The sequence below is a fragment of the Cynoglossus semilaevis genome, chromosome 3, assembly GCF_000523025.1.
Source record: "Cynoglossus semilaevis isolate Cse_v1.0 chromosome 3, Cse_v1.0, whole genome shotgun sequence".
Classification (NCBI taxonomy): Eukaryota; Metazoa; Chordata; class Actinopteri; order Pleuronectiformes; family Cynoglossidae; genus Cynoglossus; species Cynoglossus semilaevis.
Window position 1 is genome coordinate 7,985,335 of NC_024309.1, and position 18,880 is coordinate 8,004,214.

The 18,880-nt window shown below is 41.5% G+C and overlaps 1 protein-coding gene across 5 annotated transcripts in view; it reads right to left on the reverse strand.

Annotated features, from left to right (window-relative positions):
* The window catches only part of mkxa (mohawk homeobox a), a 1,121,182-nt gene that overhangs the window by 1,081,464 nt on the left and 20,838 nt on the right, over window positions 1-18,880 (reverse strand). For 3 of the 5 annotated variants that reach the window (XM_025054738.1, XM_008307734.3, XM_025054739.1), the window contains exons 6-7: window positions 13,237-13,270; window positions 12,777-13,083 (exon numbers count right to left, since the gene is read on the reverse strand). In XM_025054738.1, coding sequence (XP_024910506.1) covers window positions 12,876-13,083; window positions 13,237-13,270 — 242 coding nt within the window. In that variant the 3' untranslated portion in view covers window positions 12,777-12,875. Of the gene's footprint in view, window positions 1-10,341; window positions 10,991-12,776; window positions 13,084-13,196; window positions 13,271-18,880 lie in introns of those variants that run through there. The other 2 variants (XM_025054740.1, XM_025054741.1) reach the window with 2 other exon arrangements.

Consider the following 18,880-nt stretch of genomic DNA (forward strand, 5'->3'; position numbering starts at 1 on the left):
GTCGTGTTTACATCAGCGTCATGTCTACATCATTTCCGCTTAAGCCAACCTAGAAGTCTGCATTAAGGCACATTACTGCCACCTACTGGGTAAAATGTACAATTTACCGGGCTCCACATTTAAATTCAGTTTTAAACAAGATTATATTGTATTTAGTCAGCAGAGGTACAATATACGTATTCAATGAAAACATCATTGACTCACTGATTCAGTCTGAGACCTGAGTCTGTTTAGTTGAACATAACACTAATATACTCACAGGAATTAAAGAAAGACACAGACAAAACTGTGAGACTTTCTTTATTCTAGTTTTTAGAGCCATCTACTGTCACCAATTTTGAAATCATTTATTGTTGCTGTTGTGAATAAGAACAAATGATTTGTTATTAGATAATAGTTTTGGACCAATTAAGTATTTAAGTCCAAAGTACAAATAAGTAATTGGATAATTTTCCACATGGCACCCGATGCTCGGTCATGGTCCTCTTATGTGCCATGGAACAGTGGTTGGGAATCACTGGTTACATGTACAGTGAGAAAGTGGAATGACTTAGAGTACTTATTTAAACCATTAGTAATCACTGGTATCGGACATTATGTTTTTGTCATTGTTGTGGTAGAAGAATGAAAGACAAAAACTCAAATAACACTACCTTTAATGTCTGTGTGTATGGCTGTGCATGTACTATCTGTGTGTATAGTACTGTGTTTTGGAGGAACAGAGGGAACAATGTCTTTGATTTTGTTTTTGTTTCAGATGATGAAGGAACCCGACCTCCTTAGACACCTCATAGACTTGCTAACCAGCTGTGCATGTGGACATTCCTTTACGCTGTCCTGCACGCACTGGCACACACTAGGTGTTTTTATGAGGATAGTGGAGTGTAATGGTAGCTTGCTACAGTACTGGGGAGGCTATTTTGTCTACACCTCAGCACCTCCTGTCGCAATATGGCTCACATTATTACCCTGCTAAGTTCCAGCTTGTCCTAACATAGAAAAACTCTCATCTTCCTGCTCATTCTTCATGCCAGCTCTGACAAACACTGTGCCCAGAGTGGAACTGTAATAAAAGACTAGCTGTCTGGCGTCCACCATGCTGCTGCCTTGTGCCCACCTGGGGCTGTGAACAGATAGGGTAACAGTGTGTGGGTGTAGCATGTTCCTGCTCTCTGCAGTTGCAGCCTTGAGGTTGCGCTCGCGGGGTGCCGAGAAGCATCTAAATTCACTTAGGTGGTTTTCCTCAACTCGACTTCCCAGCGGGCAGAGTCGCTGCACTCAAATATTTGCATTCATTCAATCAAGCAGTACACAGTAGCACATGTTTTTTCAGTGAAGCTTGAAGCTGCTTTGCATTACTGCCTCGGCTGTGTGAGGAGATTGTAGCCCCATTCGTCGGTGGTTAGCAAAGTTTATTTGCATAGCCCACTATCATCAACCCCCTCACCCCCCGATCATACCTATTCCCAGTTTTGTGACAAAAACTTTCCTGAACTTTATTCTTGTGAATTAAAGTTTTTTTGTTTGTTTTACATTACAAAAAGTACAACCAATTATTTTTTCCCACTGTAGCACAAATATAAAAAACATTAAAATAACATTTATTTGACCTGCTGCACCCCTCCCCTCCCCATTTTAAAAAGAAAAAAATATTGGAAACAAGTTGGTGCCACCAGTTAAACCTGGCATGATTTATGTTGTATACGGCGATACATGCTTGGGAGACTGTGAATACAACACAGGTGGCTAAAATTGATGAGGTAAGAGCTGAGCTTTTTAACGGACATGAGAAGAGGGGAGAAACAGCCATGATTATGAAGTTTGAAATGAATGGATAATCAGGAGAGATATGGAGGGGAATATAATAATGCATATGTTTTACAGATATGTTCATATGTTTTGCCAACTCTCGCCAATAAAGCGACTGTAATGTTGCAAATTTGGTAGAGATTAAAGAAGGAAACAGTTAAAAGTTACACTGTGGTAAAGCGTCATTGTTACTGCTCTCTTCCTACATGTTTCTGACACAATTTCTTTCAGTCCATAGGTTTCGTCCATCCTGATTTGCCTCCAAACCAAATGGACCATTAGACTCTTCTTCCAGGCCTCCATGCTAATTTCTGCTAAGCCAAGCGGCAAAAATTACGACAGCTGTATGAGATGAATAATGCAATATTTACTTTGCGTTATGGCAACAGAGACTTTTAAAAAAAATTATAACCATTATCAAAAAGTTCTTAGACAGATCTTATACTGTTTCTGATTTTACTCCCAGAGGAACACCTCAAACAACCACCCTTATATGTTCAAGCTCAAGCCGCGTTTCTTTGACAATGTGAACACAGTCACTGCAATAAAATCACTATTGGTTTACGACTTTTTGTTTTGATATACATCAGTTGCTCCTGCATGGTAGTTGTTACTGTGCCTAAGAAGAGTCATCTGTCAGCACCTTTTTTAACATCCAAATTCTATTGGGCATCGAGTAAAAATGTTGTTAAAGTTCAGTTCATTAATCAAACCAACTCAAACTAGCTAGCTAGCTAACTAGCTACAAATTCAAATGGGTTCACGGTGTGTTATGTTTCCTGATGACTGTATAATTGTCCCTTCCAAGTAAAAATGTCATTAAGCAATGACAATGTTACTTTTTTTTCTTTTATTGGCACCCCCTACAGACCGTTAGTTATATGTACAGTAGGCTTTTCAACATCAAACTCCCACAACTATCAGCAGGACCAGACACCTGGTTGTGTCCAATACACAGTGAGTAAAGTTGTAAACTGACTTCACCAAACCGTCAGTTGTCAAGAGGAGATCATGAAAACTTTAAACGTAACATGTGTACGTGTTTATCAGATAAGGGGAAAGGGAAAAAATAAAAATAAAAATGTCTTTTACCAGCATCTGGAGGATTCAGTTCCTGCATTGGCTGAGTGTAACCACATGATTCCAGATTTATGGTAACATTACAGTTTTGGCTCCAACTGAACGCTTGAGCAAAGTGAGGCCTATTTATTTGCTCTACTTGAAAAATGGCTGCCATGCTTGTACCAAGCTGCCTGCCAGATCCGCAGCCTTTACCACCCTGTATCTTTAAACATCAGAGTATGGGCTTATGAAATAGTTGAATTGTGTGTGTGCAAGTTCGCATCATCCTTTGACAAATAAGTCTAAAAGTTCAGTAATACCCAGCTTGAAATATGCCTTAGGAATCTGGGGGCTGCGTAATTGTTCCATGTAAAAATTCTTTTGGAATTTAGACCCACAGAAATGTGTCTTTTGATCTGAACATACACACAAATAATAATAATATAATAAAAACACAAAAAAGTGTTTCACTGTCAGTCTATCACCATTCTGTATTATTTTTGGTTCCCAAAAAACACAAAGTGTTAACGTGAGAGGACCTTCCCGTCTCTCTCCAGGCCTCGGTCCCTGCCAAACCACATTCCTCCGGCAGCTGCCATCTCTTACATCTGCTGCGTTGACGCGGTTTCACTTGACTGTAGTGAGGAATTTATTTAGCTTTTCTGTGATGAAATATTACACACAGTCACCAGGCCTCGCTCTCCTCCATATCTTATTTGTGATCCCCGGGGCTGTCGTTATGCTGCGAGTGCTTGTGGCTTCTGTTTTACTCCGCGCTCGCTCGATGCTGCCGCTAAAACTCGCAATGGGCGGTGGAAATACTCACTGGGCCTTTCAGCATTTAAACTTCCTAATATGTATGTTAGGTCCCCAGTATTGAAGTTGATAAATCAGGGAGGCCCCCTGAAATGTAATGGCGCACATTACCCTCTGCCGTGAGCATTTACAGATGTATAAACAGTATTTACAACCAGTCACTGTGGGAGTAGAGAAATACAAGTAGAATTTAAAGGACAAATAAAGGGAAAAAATTCTGCGTCTAAGCTGCACTAATCAATATATTTCTGTGCTGATGCGGAAAAGATTACTGTGGAAAATTTAAAAAAAAATAAATAAAGAGCCTCAGAGGCAGCAGATGGACAGGTTGGAGTTTTGCTCGAGGTAAAAAAGTAAAAATAAACCTAGAAACAGGAGACAAGATGGTGATTTACACTTCAGCCAGCGAAAGTAAAACATTTACAAGCAAATAAAATGAAGTTATCAAGAGAGAAGGAAATGACTCTAATGATGGCAACACCTCTGTCTCTGTCTGTAAAAGGTTTAAAGAGAATATCTTTAATATATGTTGGTGGTTTAGGTGGCCCCCTATTGCCAGGTGTTTTGTGACTGCCAGAGGTCTACAAGTATTGCCAGGTATATCCAGGTAGATTGTAGTAAAACCCTCAAAAATAAACTATGAATGCATTTACTGGAATTGAAATGTATAAAACTCGGATTATATTTGATTAAATTCAATTACTCCTTTGTGTTTACTCTGAAAGGGATACTACATGATTACTTTATTTAAACTGCAATTAAATGTGCTGCCAACTGAATTGTTATTTCATCTCAGCGCATACACATACTAGGAAAAAATAATCATTTTTTTAATAATTATGCACAATTTTTTTTCAACACAAATCCAGACCAAATTTCATTTTTCTATTTTCTACACATGTGTATGTATATATATATATACATATTGTTGAGTTTGGACCAATGCTAAAAATCGTGCAGTATGGAACACCACCAATAGCAGCAGGCGAAGACAGAAGACAAGAGCTCATTACTTCGTTATTTATTGCGAGGCGTTACATTTTACGGCCTTTATTGATAGTTCTGTGTTTCCGCACTCTAAAAGATTTGGATAAAACAAGGGCAGAGTACGTGGGGTCAGGAATGAGTTTCCATTCCCAGGTATGCCAATAATATCATAAAGGCATCATATTATACACCACAAATGAGGGGGTGGGTTAGTTTTATGGGGAGGTTAAAGTGCCAACGCTTTCTTATGAAGGAGCAGGAAAACCTTCGAGACTTTTTCTGTACACGGGCCTGGGAATGTGCAAGAATGATGCACCACCTCTCTGAAGCACTTTCTGAGCAAGATGCCAATGCCACTTTGCTATCGCAGTCCAATCCGTCATGCTAAAAGCAACTTCTCAGTGCTTGCGTGGCAGAGGGCAATCCCCACATGGAACCAACAGTCCTATCAGCTCTGGAGTCATGAGTATGGAAAGAGCAAAGTGGCTCTGCTGGTGACACCACAGAATGCGAAAACAGCAATCATGGCATATGGCGCTGCCATGGCTGTTATTTTTGAATTATGCTCCCCCGGCAATAAACAGCACCCAAAGTTCATTCTCAGAAGCTGAAATTAGATTCCAATGAGGGGTTTCGACACCAAAATAATGCTTCTTTCTGCAAACATGGGACGATCGCGACCTCGCACCATGACCTGCGACCTATAAACTAATTAGTCATGGAACTTTTTGACGTGTGTCATATTTCCACGTCCCTGTGTTTTCCCTGGTTTATTTTTACTTGTTTACTCACGAGTGTGATATTCAGCTGGGTTCATTTCTTTTCTTTCTCATTTGATTGTCTTTGCCTAACTTTATTTAACCTATTTTTTTACCTACATTCTGCTCACCAGACCTACAGTAGTGACCTCACTCAATATTTAAATATTAGAAGCATTTTAATAATTTGGATTTATTTCGTTAGTAAAAATTTAGCTTAATTTGAGTTTTTCTCCAAAATTGCATTATGAATTTAAATTGATTTTTTTAAAGTTATTATTATTATTACACATGTTAATTGGTAATCCCTCCAATATTGCAAACTTCATAGTGAGACGTAAAGGGTTAACACCCCATCGTGCATTTGGTAAATGAAGTCACCAAAATGTCACAGTAAGCTAAAGTATTAGGTAGTACACAGTGGTATTGTGGTTAGTAATGTACTGTAGTCTCTAATAGCAATGTCAATGTAGTCTCTAAAGTGTCACCGATTCTGTCCTGACTTGTATTTCTGTCTCGTTACTCGTGGAGTTGCAACATCTTCCATCTGTTGCATCAGATTCGTGCCGATCTTGAGATTTTCTCTCACTATAAAAGTACAGTAATTAAAAAAAAAATTTCAAACTGTACCACAGCCTTGGTCAGTGACACTACCTTGCAAAATCAAAACACTGTCTACAGATGAGCTGCTGCCCATGTAACTGAAGCGTGTGTATGAAATCAGATACGTGGCTTTTACATTTGTTTGCACCAGCAGCAGTGGAGGTACCAGTTCTCACTCCGCGGCACGTATGTCAGTCTGATCTCCGCAGCTTTGCTCTGCTTTGCCTTGATCCCACATTGGCAGACGTGCGTTAGCTCGGCCCCGGAATGGGGATCATTGTTTGTCGCAGCTGTTTCAGTGGGCTTCTCCTTTAAGAGCTCAGACGACTAACAATTACCAGAACATAAGCTGCTCGGAAACAGCTGAGATGCAGGCAGCTGAACCTCCAGCATGTCTAGCCCTGTTACTGTTATCGTGTGAGTGTGAGTGACTCTTGGATGGACCTGAGCTGTGGGATCTCGGCAGGAAATTCACAGGCATTATCTTCCAATAAACAAACAGACACACACTGCATGTGTCTGGTGCACGGTGGGCCTCTTTGAACGCTGGATAAAACTCAGAAATTGCTCTGGCTAACCTTTGAACAGCAGAGCTGATTAAGAGGCAGAGGTTTTTGCCATGAGACCGTAACTGGGATTATGTGGGTTTAGAGCAATCTTAAGAAGGTTGGAGGTGGTTCAAGCATTGTCTTGCCACCAACAGAGCAAGGTGTGTACTGTTTGTGAACTTAATTTTGAAAGCTTTCTGACATGTTCATTGGTCCCCGAAACCAAATGTTTCTTTGTTGTTGAAAAAGCAACTTAAAGCCTAGTTGAAGCCTTTGTCACAGATTAATTTTGTACATTTTTGAAAAGCTTCTGAATGCGTATCCAAAGGTATAAAACTAAGTAGTACCACTGGGAATTGTGGGGGTGGTGTTGCTTACGTGGGCTAGGTAGGAAGTAGCAAGAAAAAGACAACAGAACAACAAGTGGGACCGGTGAGAGGAGTTCTCTGTTCACATGATTCGTTGTATTTAATGGTTGCACAAAACGCCTTCGTATCTTGCAATACATCTGTCTGGATATCCTTTGCTATTGTTTGAGAAACTGACGCAAGTGTTGTCCTCTCCCTCTTGTTTATGATGCATGCTTAAGCTTTTATTTTGAAAAGTTCTAGGTCAGCCTTAGGGGTTATAGCAGTGGTTCTATAAGAAACAAAAATCCCTTTCCCATCAGTGGGGCGGGCCCCACACTTTGAGAAACATTAGTTTATAGGTAATAGTGCAACTCAAGAACACCACGGTGGAAAATGTGGCGTTAATAAAATAATGAAAACAAAAGGTCCACAAGTTTAAGATGAATGTCCTAATCAGTAAAAAAAAAATTGTAAGTGTGAAATAAAAAATTATAATCTAGGGAATACTTCCAAATATCTTGACAGGTTCTAGAAAAATGAAAGCTTACATTAAACTAGCATAATTGCTGTATGTGCATATGATTTCAACATCAATTTATTTAGTGAGTAATCTCTGAGCACTGTGCGTTTTTTTTATGCCTCTGCAGCTTTAGATTATGTTTCTTTCCATCACTCAGTGGAAGTTCTCAGTCAAACAAACACACTGATCTTATTACTTAAACGTGCCCTCTGGGAAAATACACTAATTTTCTTAATGTAATTTGTAAATTGCTCATGCATCTCTGACCCTTTATCTCTCATTTTTGCTTCACACAGCATCCACGATCTGATGCATCATCTCCTCAAACACCCGTGACGGTTGAGCAGATCCAAAACAGCCGCAGTCCTGAAGTAATTGCAGGAGTGAATCACATTTTCAATCAGTCAACTCTTTCTGGAATCTTACAATTAAGGCCCAGCATTTCTTCGCAAATTTGTGTCCAAGGTCCAGGAGTGAGCAACAGACAAAGTCCAGGCTCTGAGGAACCGGGTCTCCTCGGAGCATCCTTCACAGCAAGGTAACTAATTATTTCAGCATGTCACGGGAGTCATATGTCCTCATCAAATGGGAAATGATTTTCAGAACGTCTGTGTTCTTGGATTACTTTTTTAGTATAGTTTGTGTGGCCCCTGCCGCTGAAGTCGAGTCTCTGGCAGAACAAATGGCCAAGGTGAAGTCTGGAGTCTGTCAAGACACGAACCGAGCCAACTAGAATCTCCACTTGTCTGTCTCCGTCGCTGAGATAACCGTGCAGTTCCACGGTTTTAAATATTTCAGCAGTACAGAAAAAAAGGGCATGGATTTAAAAAAAAAAAAGGAAAGCGAGGAGAAACTATAGGCAGCATGGAATATCACTTAGTTTTTCAATGGAAAATACGGCTCAGGCGAGGCCGTGTTTGGCCAACTCCATCCAGTGAGAGATGAGGAGTCACAAAATGTGATCCGATTATTTGTAGAATTTTTTTTTTACAGTGAGCCATCTGACAGGGCCACACTGAGGTCCGGAGGCAGAGGGAGGACAGGAGCAGGGGTGGGGGCAACTTGTTGGGTGTTTGACTGATTTACTGACTGTGTTCTGATCGATTCTGACTGAAGGTGGAGCCACATGATACAGGGCTGTCCAACAATAGGCTGCATTCTGTGGCATTACTGGCTGGGGAGCAGCTGCTGTCAACATGTTTATTTCAGTGTCTCACATCATTTCTTTTTTTTGGTCTCCATATCAATTTTTATTCCGTCTTTTCCAGACATCAGACGGGTCTTGGCCTCAGATTCACACCCTAGTTCAGGTTCAGGTGGTATAGTCATCAATATACATGAAAGAGAAGTGAGGCGATGCCCCAAGGACAAGGACACACCTAGGGAGTGTAGATGAATAAATTCAGTTTTCGTCTGGCTGAGATTTGACACTGCAGCAGGCCTCAGTCGTCTCCCCTACAGTCTTGTTAAGTGCATCCCATATACCACTATAATGGATGCACACTAGCACATGGGTGGAAACATGTACAGAATATTGTAATCCCATTGTGGGTGAAGGAACTAAAGCTAAACGCCCAACATCCTCTTTAAGGTAACAAAAATACACAGGAGACAGCAAATGAAGGAGCCCAAACCACTAATGGTGTGTGGTCGACACAGCTCCCTACAGTGTACTTTCAGCTCTTCCACTGGTTTGTCATTATTAGTCTGTTTTGCTCCCAAAAAAAACAAAAACCCAATGGACTTGCGTGTCATAAACAAACATCTCCTGCGTTGCGTGGTACACTCCAGGGCCTACGGGTGCAATTAGGTCTGGTGACATCAACAAGAGAAAACACCAAAATGGCAGTCTACAGAGTGGAACGTCCACAAAGTGATTAATGTGTTCCAAAAAGTAGCAACACAAACACAGGTGCTCATGAAATGCAGCTATTTAGAGAGGATTATTTTTACACAGACATGTTTTGGGCTTTAAAGCTGCTCTTAATGATGTTTTTATAACCTCACTATTTGACACCTTTTCTTCAAGGAAATCATTTCTTTAATTTTTGACATTAGCTTATTGCATGAAACCATGAATGCATTATCTCTCCCTCTCGATCCTTTTCAGGGTTGTGTGGAGAGCTGGAGCTGGAGTTTATCTTCATGGACAACAGGCCAAGGTAGGACAATTCACACATAGACCAAAGAGCCACATGTAGAGACGAACAACTATGTCAATTTTCCACTAGTAAATCAAGTATCCTGGTCACATGTTACAAAGACAATTCCTTTAAGCAGCTAAAATCTATTATTTCATGTGTTATCTTGCGCACACTTTAAAAAAAAAAAAAAAACGTGCCATAAAAAAACTCACCATCAAAACTTATACACAAAATATAAAATGTCCTCGGTTCCATTTTGAGGTTTATTCATTGCCTTGACCAAGTAACATCAGGTTTTATAAAAGAAACTTTACATAGGAGCAAACTGGACAATACAAGAAGATATGCATTTGGTCATTGGATCGAAAATCCAGTCTCTATCAAAACAAACAAACAAACAAAAAAAGAAAAATCTGGTTTTATATAACTTAACAATAAAAACAACAAACTATGGTCACCACTTTCTTTGTCTGTACAAAGTCTGTAACAATAATTTATAGGTCTGTGTAGGTTCTCAGTCATCCAGGTCATTTAAAACCAAAAATAGTTACATGGAGGGCAACTGGACGAAGCAGGCGTTTTTGAAGACGTTTCACCTCTCATCCCAGAGGCTTCTTCAGTTCTGACTGACCAATGGGAAATTCTGGTATTTGGCCTCAAAGGGGCTGCATACCTGTAATGAGGGTCATTGCAGAAAGGGGGGATGGAGGTGTGGTGGACCGACTAATAGTTACACCTGGGCGGATTGTGAAGTCACAAGGTTAGAGGCATGAATGGGGAGTGATACCATAGCTATGGACTAATAGTTACACCTGAGCGCCACTTTTGGCTTGGTGTTGATAGAGGAGGTGGTTTGAGACACAACCTTTCATCCATAATTTCACCTCCTTAGAAGAGGGTGTGTTCCACCACACCTCCATCCCCCCTTTCTGCAACGACCCTCATTACAGGTATTAGTCAGAGACCCATTGGTCAGTCAGAACTGAAGAAGCCTCTTGGATGAGAGGTGAAACGTCTCCGTCCAGTTGCCCTCAGTGTATAACTATTTTTGGAATCATTTACAGGCTTTTTTTTTCTCCACACTGGTGCTTCTAGTTTGTCAGCGTGGTTGTGAAAGCAGGGTTTCTGCTGAGGAACTGCAAGTACAGAACCTTGGCTGGAGAAAACTCTTTGTTAGTACCCGGAGCGTCTGTGCTGGGGTAGTGACGTACTGCAGGTAGAGACAACAAAGGCCTCCTTCTCTCACTCTGCCTCTTCCCAGTGAACTGGTATCATGTGAGGTGTGAGGGTCGCGAGTGGTCCAGAGGTTGAGAGGTGGGATTAGAAACACAAGGAGTGAGCCCCGGCACTGCCCCGCTGCTACCCTTCCTGGATAAAAAACACATGTGGGAGCCTACAGCCCCCACTGAATAAGCAAATAATGCCTGGGGACTGGCTAGTGCGATTCATTTCATCATAATTCCATAGGCACGCTAACAGGAAAAATATGCTTTTGTCCTTCAATTTTTTTTATCTGCTTCTCATCACCTTTACATTAAATTACATCAGCCTTCAGTGGAGCCTGTGTTTGCTGATTGAAAACCAACCAAAAAAACTGTAACCACAGCAAGTAAAAGAAAAAAAAAGTTTGCACATTCGTGACACAGAAAAGGTCAAAATGGCAGCTTAATTTACCCCTACGTCATCACACGTCCTTGACCACAAACATAGTCTGGGTTGTCAGAAAAAAACAAAACAACTTGCGACAGAGTGTACATTTTGACACACATAAACAGTACCTTGAAGATATACGTAAAATTAAAGTCGGCACAGAGAGCCAACTTCAGTTACTTCCATAAGTCTAACAGTTTGTGAAGCCGTCATCCCGCACTGTAAACGTGTTTACCATATGCACTTCCTTAAAAAAAATATTTTTTTCCCCACCGGATGACAAAAGAAGCTCTTAATGCCTTATGGTATAGTCAAACCCAAACACACAGAAACAAAATGACCTCACATAAACAGACTTACGAAAACCAAGACTTTGAACACTTGCTCGGCCGACAACGAGATAATACTGGAGTGTGTTTGTGCAGACAGAAAAGAGAAGCCAGGGGAAGAGAGTCAAACTTTAAAGTCCTCTGGCTTCTTGTAAACTGCAATTTAAATATAATGCTAAACAGCTGAGGAGGTTGGGGTTCAAAAGGCTGGGGAGCTGGAACTGGTGCTGGCTTCTTTTTTTTTTTTTTAATTCTTCATTCACTCAGGACTATCTTGTTCTGAGCACAGGGAAAGGGAAAAGGCATCATGTCCACAAACAACACTGATATGACAAAGAAAAAAAACAAAAACGTCACTTCTACGTCACGGCGTTCTCCTCCTGAAACAAAGACGCGCTCGGACCAATGAGGAGCAGCCCGTGGATCGACGTAGCTCGTGTGTCACTGCTTGGGTGAATGTGATTTCATTTAGGTCCAACTTGGCATTTGTGCACGTTTCGCCAAGCCGCGATAAGAAAGGAGTCCTTAATGAAATCTAAGGCCGAGATGTGGGCACGGCAGAGAATGTTGGCTTCTTATCAGCTGTTCACGTTCGAGCCACTTATCTACTGTATGTATCCAACAGTGCAGTTGGGCTGCCAGAGACAAGAGGCTGGCTGAGACTAAACAGTGTTCAGCTTACAGTCAAAATGAAGACTCCAGTCAAAACAAGAACAGAGACTCAATGCTGGGCATTCACTGAGCGACTGACTACGGGTGTGAGAGTGTTATTCGAGTTCATCAGTGCCTCATATGGTGAGCTCATTCACTTTTTAAGGCACTGGCCAATCTAGCATTTCTGCGAGCAATCATTAAAATTCTTCTTCAAAATATTTCTTCATTTGTGTTATTTCCAAAGAGGCACTTCAAGGATCTGCACTTCGCATCGACCACAGTCAGAGCAATATATTGGTCTCAATAACAAAGGCACTTTGGCAAAATAAACATTATTAAAAAAATGCAAGAAAAAATGCAAGAAAAAGAAAATAAAAAAAAAGATTGGTTCAAAAATAACTTAATATTACAAAACATCTCAATGTAGGAAATACTGTAGTAAAACTTTAACCCAGCGAAGAAATTGAAGGTCAAGGCCTCTTTTGCATTTTTAGACACCGATAACAACCGAAAAGAATGAGAGTTCCCTTTGTGTTTCACACTTACTTTGCCACACAGACTCCTCTTCTTCGTCAACAACAGTCCTCTACTCGTGTCCAACAGAGCTGTGTGTTTGCATAGAGAGGTGGGAGGGTGACATCGGGGCTAATACTTCTGCACCAGCGGCACTTTAACAGTCTTGATTTCTGCTATATGGGAGGACTTCTGGATGATGCAGCTGGTGGTCCCCGAGACGCTGTCCTTGCCTTGTGCCAAGTTGGTCAAGGCCATTGCCGCGTTGATCTCCTTCCAGTACGTCTCGTCTTTGCCCTTCACCTTCTCCTTTTGCACAGCGCCAAAGCAACCCCCTCCGCTGATAATCACAGCACGGGAAGCACGGCGAGAAAAAACACACAGAGGAGAAGACGTTAGACGTCAAGCTGCCCTCGTAACGGGCAAAGAAAAACCCCAACAGTTTTTATTTACGTTTCGATGTTGACAGCAAGGTTAAAGAACGTCCACTCACTTGTCACATTTACTTGATCCATGGTCTGTGGTTTCTGTAACACAGGAGGGGGAAAATAGGAGGTTAATGTCTGGAGGGTCAATGAGGATTTATGAGATGTAGTGACATTTAGGTTGATGGAAGTGTGTGTGTGTGGGTGAGTGAGAGAGATAGAGAGGGAGAGAGACACATGCTCCCACACACCCCCTGTCCTCGTGTGTTGCTCTGTTCTCTCTCTTTACGTAGAGGACGGTCAAAAAGGACATTTTGCAAGAGGCTGTCATGAAACAAGGTGACTAATATGATCAAGTTGACAGACGAGTCTTATGACTCACATACTCCGTACTGTAATATTTAGTTCAAAAACAAACGAGCCCCAGCCGGCGCAATTGAGTTGTCGGCAGAAATCAGATTGAAAAAGACTGAGTGTAAAAGATTGGAGGGCGAATGAAAAGGCAGCAAATGGTTCGGTGAGAGGTAATCAGAGGCCTGCTCTCTGTCCACTTTTCTCTCTATCTCATATGTAAAACATTAGCAGGGAATAGCAGAGCCATTAAACAATGAAACCAAACTTCTCTTTGGGCAACTGAAAGTGTTTATTTCAGCGCGCCGCTCGCTCACTGACACACCATGTGCACAGTGGTGTGTTTGCTCTCAACCCCCCCCCTCCACCCCCCCTCTCTCTCTGAGCAGTGTCGCTCCACGCTCTCTAGGTTTTGCCCAAAATGGCACCAAGCTGGCATTTTCAGGGGCATTAAAAGAGAACAGATCGTCTGGATTTTCCTAAGTGTGCAGACGCCAGACGCTACCTTTAAGTTTTCTAAACACACAGCTAAGAGCCTGTGAGCTGTGAGCTGCAGCTGACTCACCGACTTAAAAGATGTTCAGAAGACAGAGGATTTTCTTTAATTCTATTAGGTGCATAGGCGTTTGTTTTACCAAGCCGGGCTTCTCACACTACTCTGTTCTCTCTTGCGTGTGAATTTCTATTTTACTCTTTCTCTATAAACCACCAGTGCAGCTAGTCTCCTGCATCCAAACAACATCAAAAAAATATCATAAAACAAGGACACTGCTCCGGATTGCTGGATCCGGAAGCGTTGTCACACATAGCCAAAACTATGGCGTCAAAGAAATCCCACATTTTTACCGTCACCTCTGAAAACCCCCCAAAACCCAGCTTAATCAGGCAATTTTTCCAAAAATGTTCCCATGCAGCATGACCTTCATTGACTGCACTGCATTTCTTAAGACTCTTTTCTAATGCAGGAGTGATTATGAAATTTCCTGTAGTTGTCCTGGCTCTTCTGTAATAGGTGTATTCCACGGAGAGAAATAGACTTCCTCTCAGCACACTTTTCCTCACTTGATTGTTCTTTGACAGAAGGGGAGAGGAATGTCTACAGATGGGTGAGAGGGAGATGAGGACACGATAACCCAGAAGTACTGACCACAGAATGAGATTTTAGGTTTTAGAGTTCCAACAAAATCATCACATTCCCTTCTGGCCGCAGCTTTATCATCCCCCTGGTTATTATCGTGTTTTATCTGCACGTCCTTTTCCTTTTATTGATATTCCTCCACTCCTTTATCCTCCGTCCTCCGAGCTTTCAAGTCTCGCTGCAGCAATTTGCCGCAATACCCCCCCCTCCCCCCTTCGGTTAAGGCACCCGAGAATGACCATGCCCGGGCGGCCTGGCCAAAAAACATGCAGTGTTTCCCGTCTGTGTTTGAATAAAGGGTGACTGTGCTCTGTCAGGAAAAAAAACAAAACCAAAACATTTTTCAAAGCTGTTCCTGAAAGTCCTTGATGTTATCCATTACATGGCAGAGTACTTTGTTCGTTATTCTCTATTCAAAACATTTTTCAGGCCCTCATGTTGTAGTTTAAATGTGTAAGCCAGGAGTATGTGTAAGGACTGGACACTTGTAGTACTAACTCTGTCACGTCTTAATTCTCCTTGGTTTGCCAAGGTATGGCAGCTTGATTTAAAAAATATACAGAGCACTCTCCAAAACCCAGGCTTTGTAGCTGCAGATTTTTTACTTGATTTTCAGTTTATGGTCCCTCTAAGTCATATTTGCAAGTATTTACTGCTGCTACTAATACAATGATCATGTAGAGCAGTGATTCCCAACCACTGTACCGTGGCCCAGTAATGTGCCCTGAGAGATCACCAGGTGTGCCGTGGGAAATTATTCAATTTCACTAAATAGTTCGGAAAACGATTATTTCTTTCCTGCAAATAATTTGATTGTGTTCGTCAGCGACAGGCATAACAATGAAATAGTCTTCCACTTGGTGGCAGCAGAACGCTATAAAAACTAAAATAGGACAGACTCAGAGCTGTTAAAGAAGATTTTCGTGTGTGTCTTTCTTCAATTCCTGTGACAATATTTGGGTTGTGTTCAACTAAATAGGCCCAGGTTTTAGTTTGTGGCATTTTCGTTTGCTGGTGTGCCATTGGCTTACCTAATGTGGCTCAAAAAGGTTAGGAAACTGTTGTAGAGTACAGAGTAGCAGGGGCGTCGATAGCAGGAGCATCGTATTGGAATAAGACGTCTTTGTCAAGACACTGTGGGCTGAGAAGTACACTGTGTATGTGTGTGTTTCCATCCACAATGTTAAGTGTTTCCAGTGTCTCTTCCGCTCTGTGTATATGTACAGTATGTGAGACAGCCACTGTCCACATGCTGCCGTCAGAACATACAATAATTTACAATGTTTTTCAAAGCCCACGTGGAGAGGATGTGAGTGCACTGTTGGTGCTCTCTCTCTCTCTCTCTCTCTCTCTCTCTCAGCCTAACCAACACATCCTGCCCATGGGAACCTCGGACCCCATGATCTGGAAATGCAACCCTGCATACAGAAACTCAGTTTCCAAAGCTCGGTGCCTAAAACATCTAAAACTTAGATTATTTAAAACAAGATTCACGCCAGACATTCAATAAATCACCGATAAATCACATTAGATTTTTTTCTCCCTCCTCTTGTTTTTCTTTACTACTTTGCTACTAAAAACCTTAGTCCACACTAAAGCTGCCTTCAGGAATCAGGAGCAGCAGGGTTTCATGGACTCCAATGATTTTCCACATTGTGAGTTAAAATATAAAAATACTAAAAGTCTTTAAAGATCACCACAAGTAGTAAAGGAAAAAAGAAAAAAGAAGCAGAGACTGAGTGAAATTAAAGCGGGAGTGAGGTTACACCTGTTAGCGCAACTGAAGAGGAGGCTGGTGGAGGATCATCATTACCATCTGTTGCTGTTGTTAGCAACACACAACAATAAACAAGGAAGCCTGCGCCGCTCAGACCCAGAGCTGGTCGGAATTAGGCAGACAAATAAACTTACAACATTTACTGAGAGATTTTTTTATAACAGGCGTTTAGATAGTGGTTTTGAGCAGACATGACTAACAGGGGTCAACTCCAGAGGCCACACAAACGGTTCCCGTCGTCGTAGAAAAAACAAAACAAAAGTAAGGTGACAGACAAAATAAATCTGTCTTTGTTTTTCTGTATTTACAACCTGGTGACTTTATTAGTTCAGCGAAACTCAATGCAAGAGGCAGGAGCAGGGATCTTGCTAACGCAATTACGTATTGTGTTATAAGTTTGAGTTTCTGTGCGAAGATTTCTGGTTTCTCTTTCTCTTTAAAGCGTCTTAAATTAGGCGGTACATTTTACAAATATCTATGTCACGCAGTGACGTGATCCAAATCGTATAAAAGTAGGAATATTGGTGGAACATTTCATTCTAGACACTGGAAATAGAGTGAGCCACCTTACCTACTTTTTCCAAAGCTTTACAACATTTTGTTTTCATCTGACCAGCCTTTTTTTTTCGATTGAGGTCAGAGAAGGACAAGTGAAACCTCTTTGATTTGATGACAATCATTAAATATAGTGGTAAGCTCCAAAACTTTTTTTTAACTGAGAGAATTCATGGAGATACCGTGACTGGGAAGATTAATAAGACCAGAGCAGAAAAAATACTTAGGAAAAAGTCGTAAGGTATGGATTACACTAAATTGTAACATATGGCTTCATTAAAGGTTATTGAGTCGTTCACGTATGTCATGTGAACAATTCTTAGGTCTGGTAATCCAATAACACAGATTGCCAAGTTGTAAAAAAAACATTCAATCTCGGTAATTCATTCAAACTGAAACTATTTTTTCTTTTGATGATTTACGACCATGTTGACATGAATTTAACGCCCTCGAAAGGTGATAATAAAAGAAAAGTTACATGTTGAAGCGTTTCCACGCTTTCCCCATCAGTACGGAGGCTCTCAGCGAAACTTTTAGTCGCCACAGCAAACCCTAGAAAAAAACAGCCTGCGATGAAAACAAACAAAAATCATAGCCGACTGAGGCCTAAGTCCTTCTGCTGAAAAACCCCACCAACACAAGTCATCTATTCATTCCAGCCAATAGACTCTCTTAATCTTTCTAATTAGAACAAGGTGCACGCCGCTGCTGAAGGTAAAATGATCGAATTATTCCATCAGTGGAATAGACTGAAAGCTGAGCACAAACACACACACACTAAAGTTCAAAATCTAATCGTTAGGGCAAGGAAATGATCTCTACCTATTTTCTTTGAAAGCCCCTGATGAGAACCAGAGTAGCGCTACAGACTGAAAACCTATTATAATTATTATCATTTTTATTACTATCTGCCTGCTGCTGCTGCAGCACAGGGACGACTGAGCATGTCATCATGCAGCATCCTTGTGTTGTCTGCCGCTGACGGTCACGGTCTGACCATTAGTCAGGAGTTACTGTCACCGCCAGCTGAGTCATTACGCCCGTAGATACGCTGCATCTGCGTCATCGAATAATTCGCATTGCTGGGCGTGCAGTTATGTGGCTTTTTCCGCCAAAGCTTTTGACCACATGTGAGATGACCAGCGCTTCAGTTGACACATCTAATATTAGCATCTCAGATTTAAGACGCCGCGTCGGACATCAGACGCGACAAGGAGCGAAAGCGCATGCTATTGGACTTACATGTCCGTCTCTCAAATAATTCCGGCCTTTTTATAATGTCGAGAAGCGTCTGCGAATGAAGTTAGAGAGGCCTTGGCACTCTGCAGCCTCGCCTTCTGCCAATGCTACTTTTATGTGGCTGCCTCCAGCCAATCCCCCTCTCTTTCTCCTCCTCCCCTCACTCCCTTTTCTCGACGGGTGGTGAAAAAAAGAAGTGCAAGACTCCAAAGAACCAAACTGTCAGTTCCATTCACCGGGCCAAAGACATCATACTCGGCGTGAATTTAATGTCTTCTCCGTTTGCTCTGACAACGCCTGCATCAGTTAAAAAATATTGAATAATTAGCTCTCATGCTATTAAATAGAACATGGGCTCGGAAACACGGCCAGACAAATACTGAGCCACTGCCTAAATTAAAAAAAAAAACCCTCTCCTTTTTTTTTGTGTTGCTCTTTTTTTCCATGTCTGTGCGGCAGATGACACACTGGTGTGGCTGCGGTCGGGACAGATAACCAGGATCCAGCAATGAGGATTGCCTTGTGTGTTCTCACTGGATTGAGAAATAATAACAGTGTTTAAGATGTTTATATGCTGCCAGGTTGTCATTGTGTTTACGAGTGCCAGTAAACAGAGTGTAATCAGGGCCCCAGTAAATCAGGCAAAATGAGA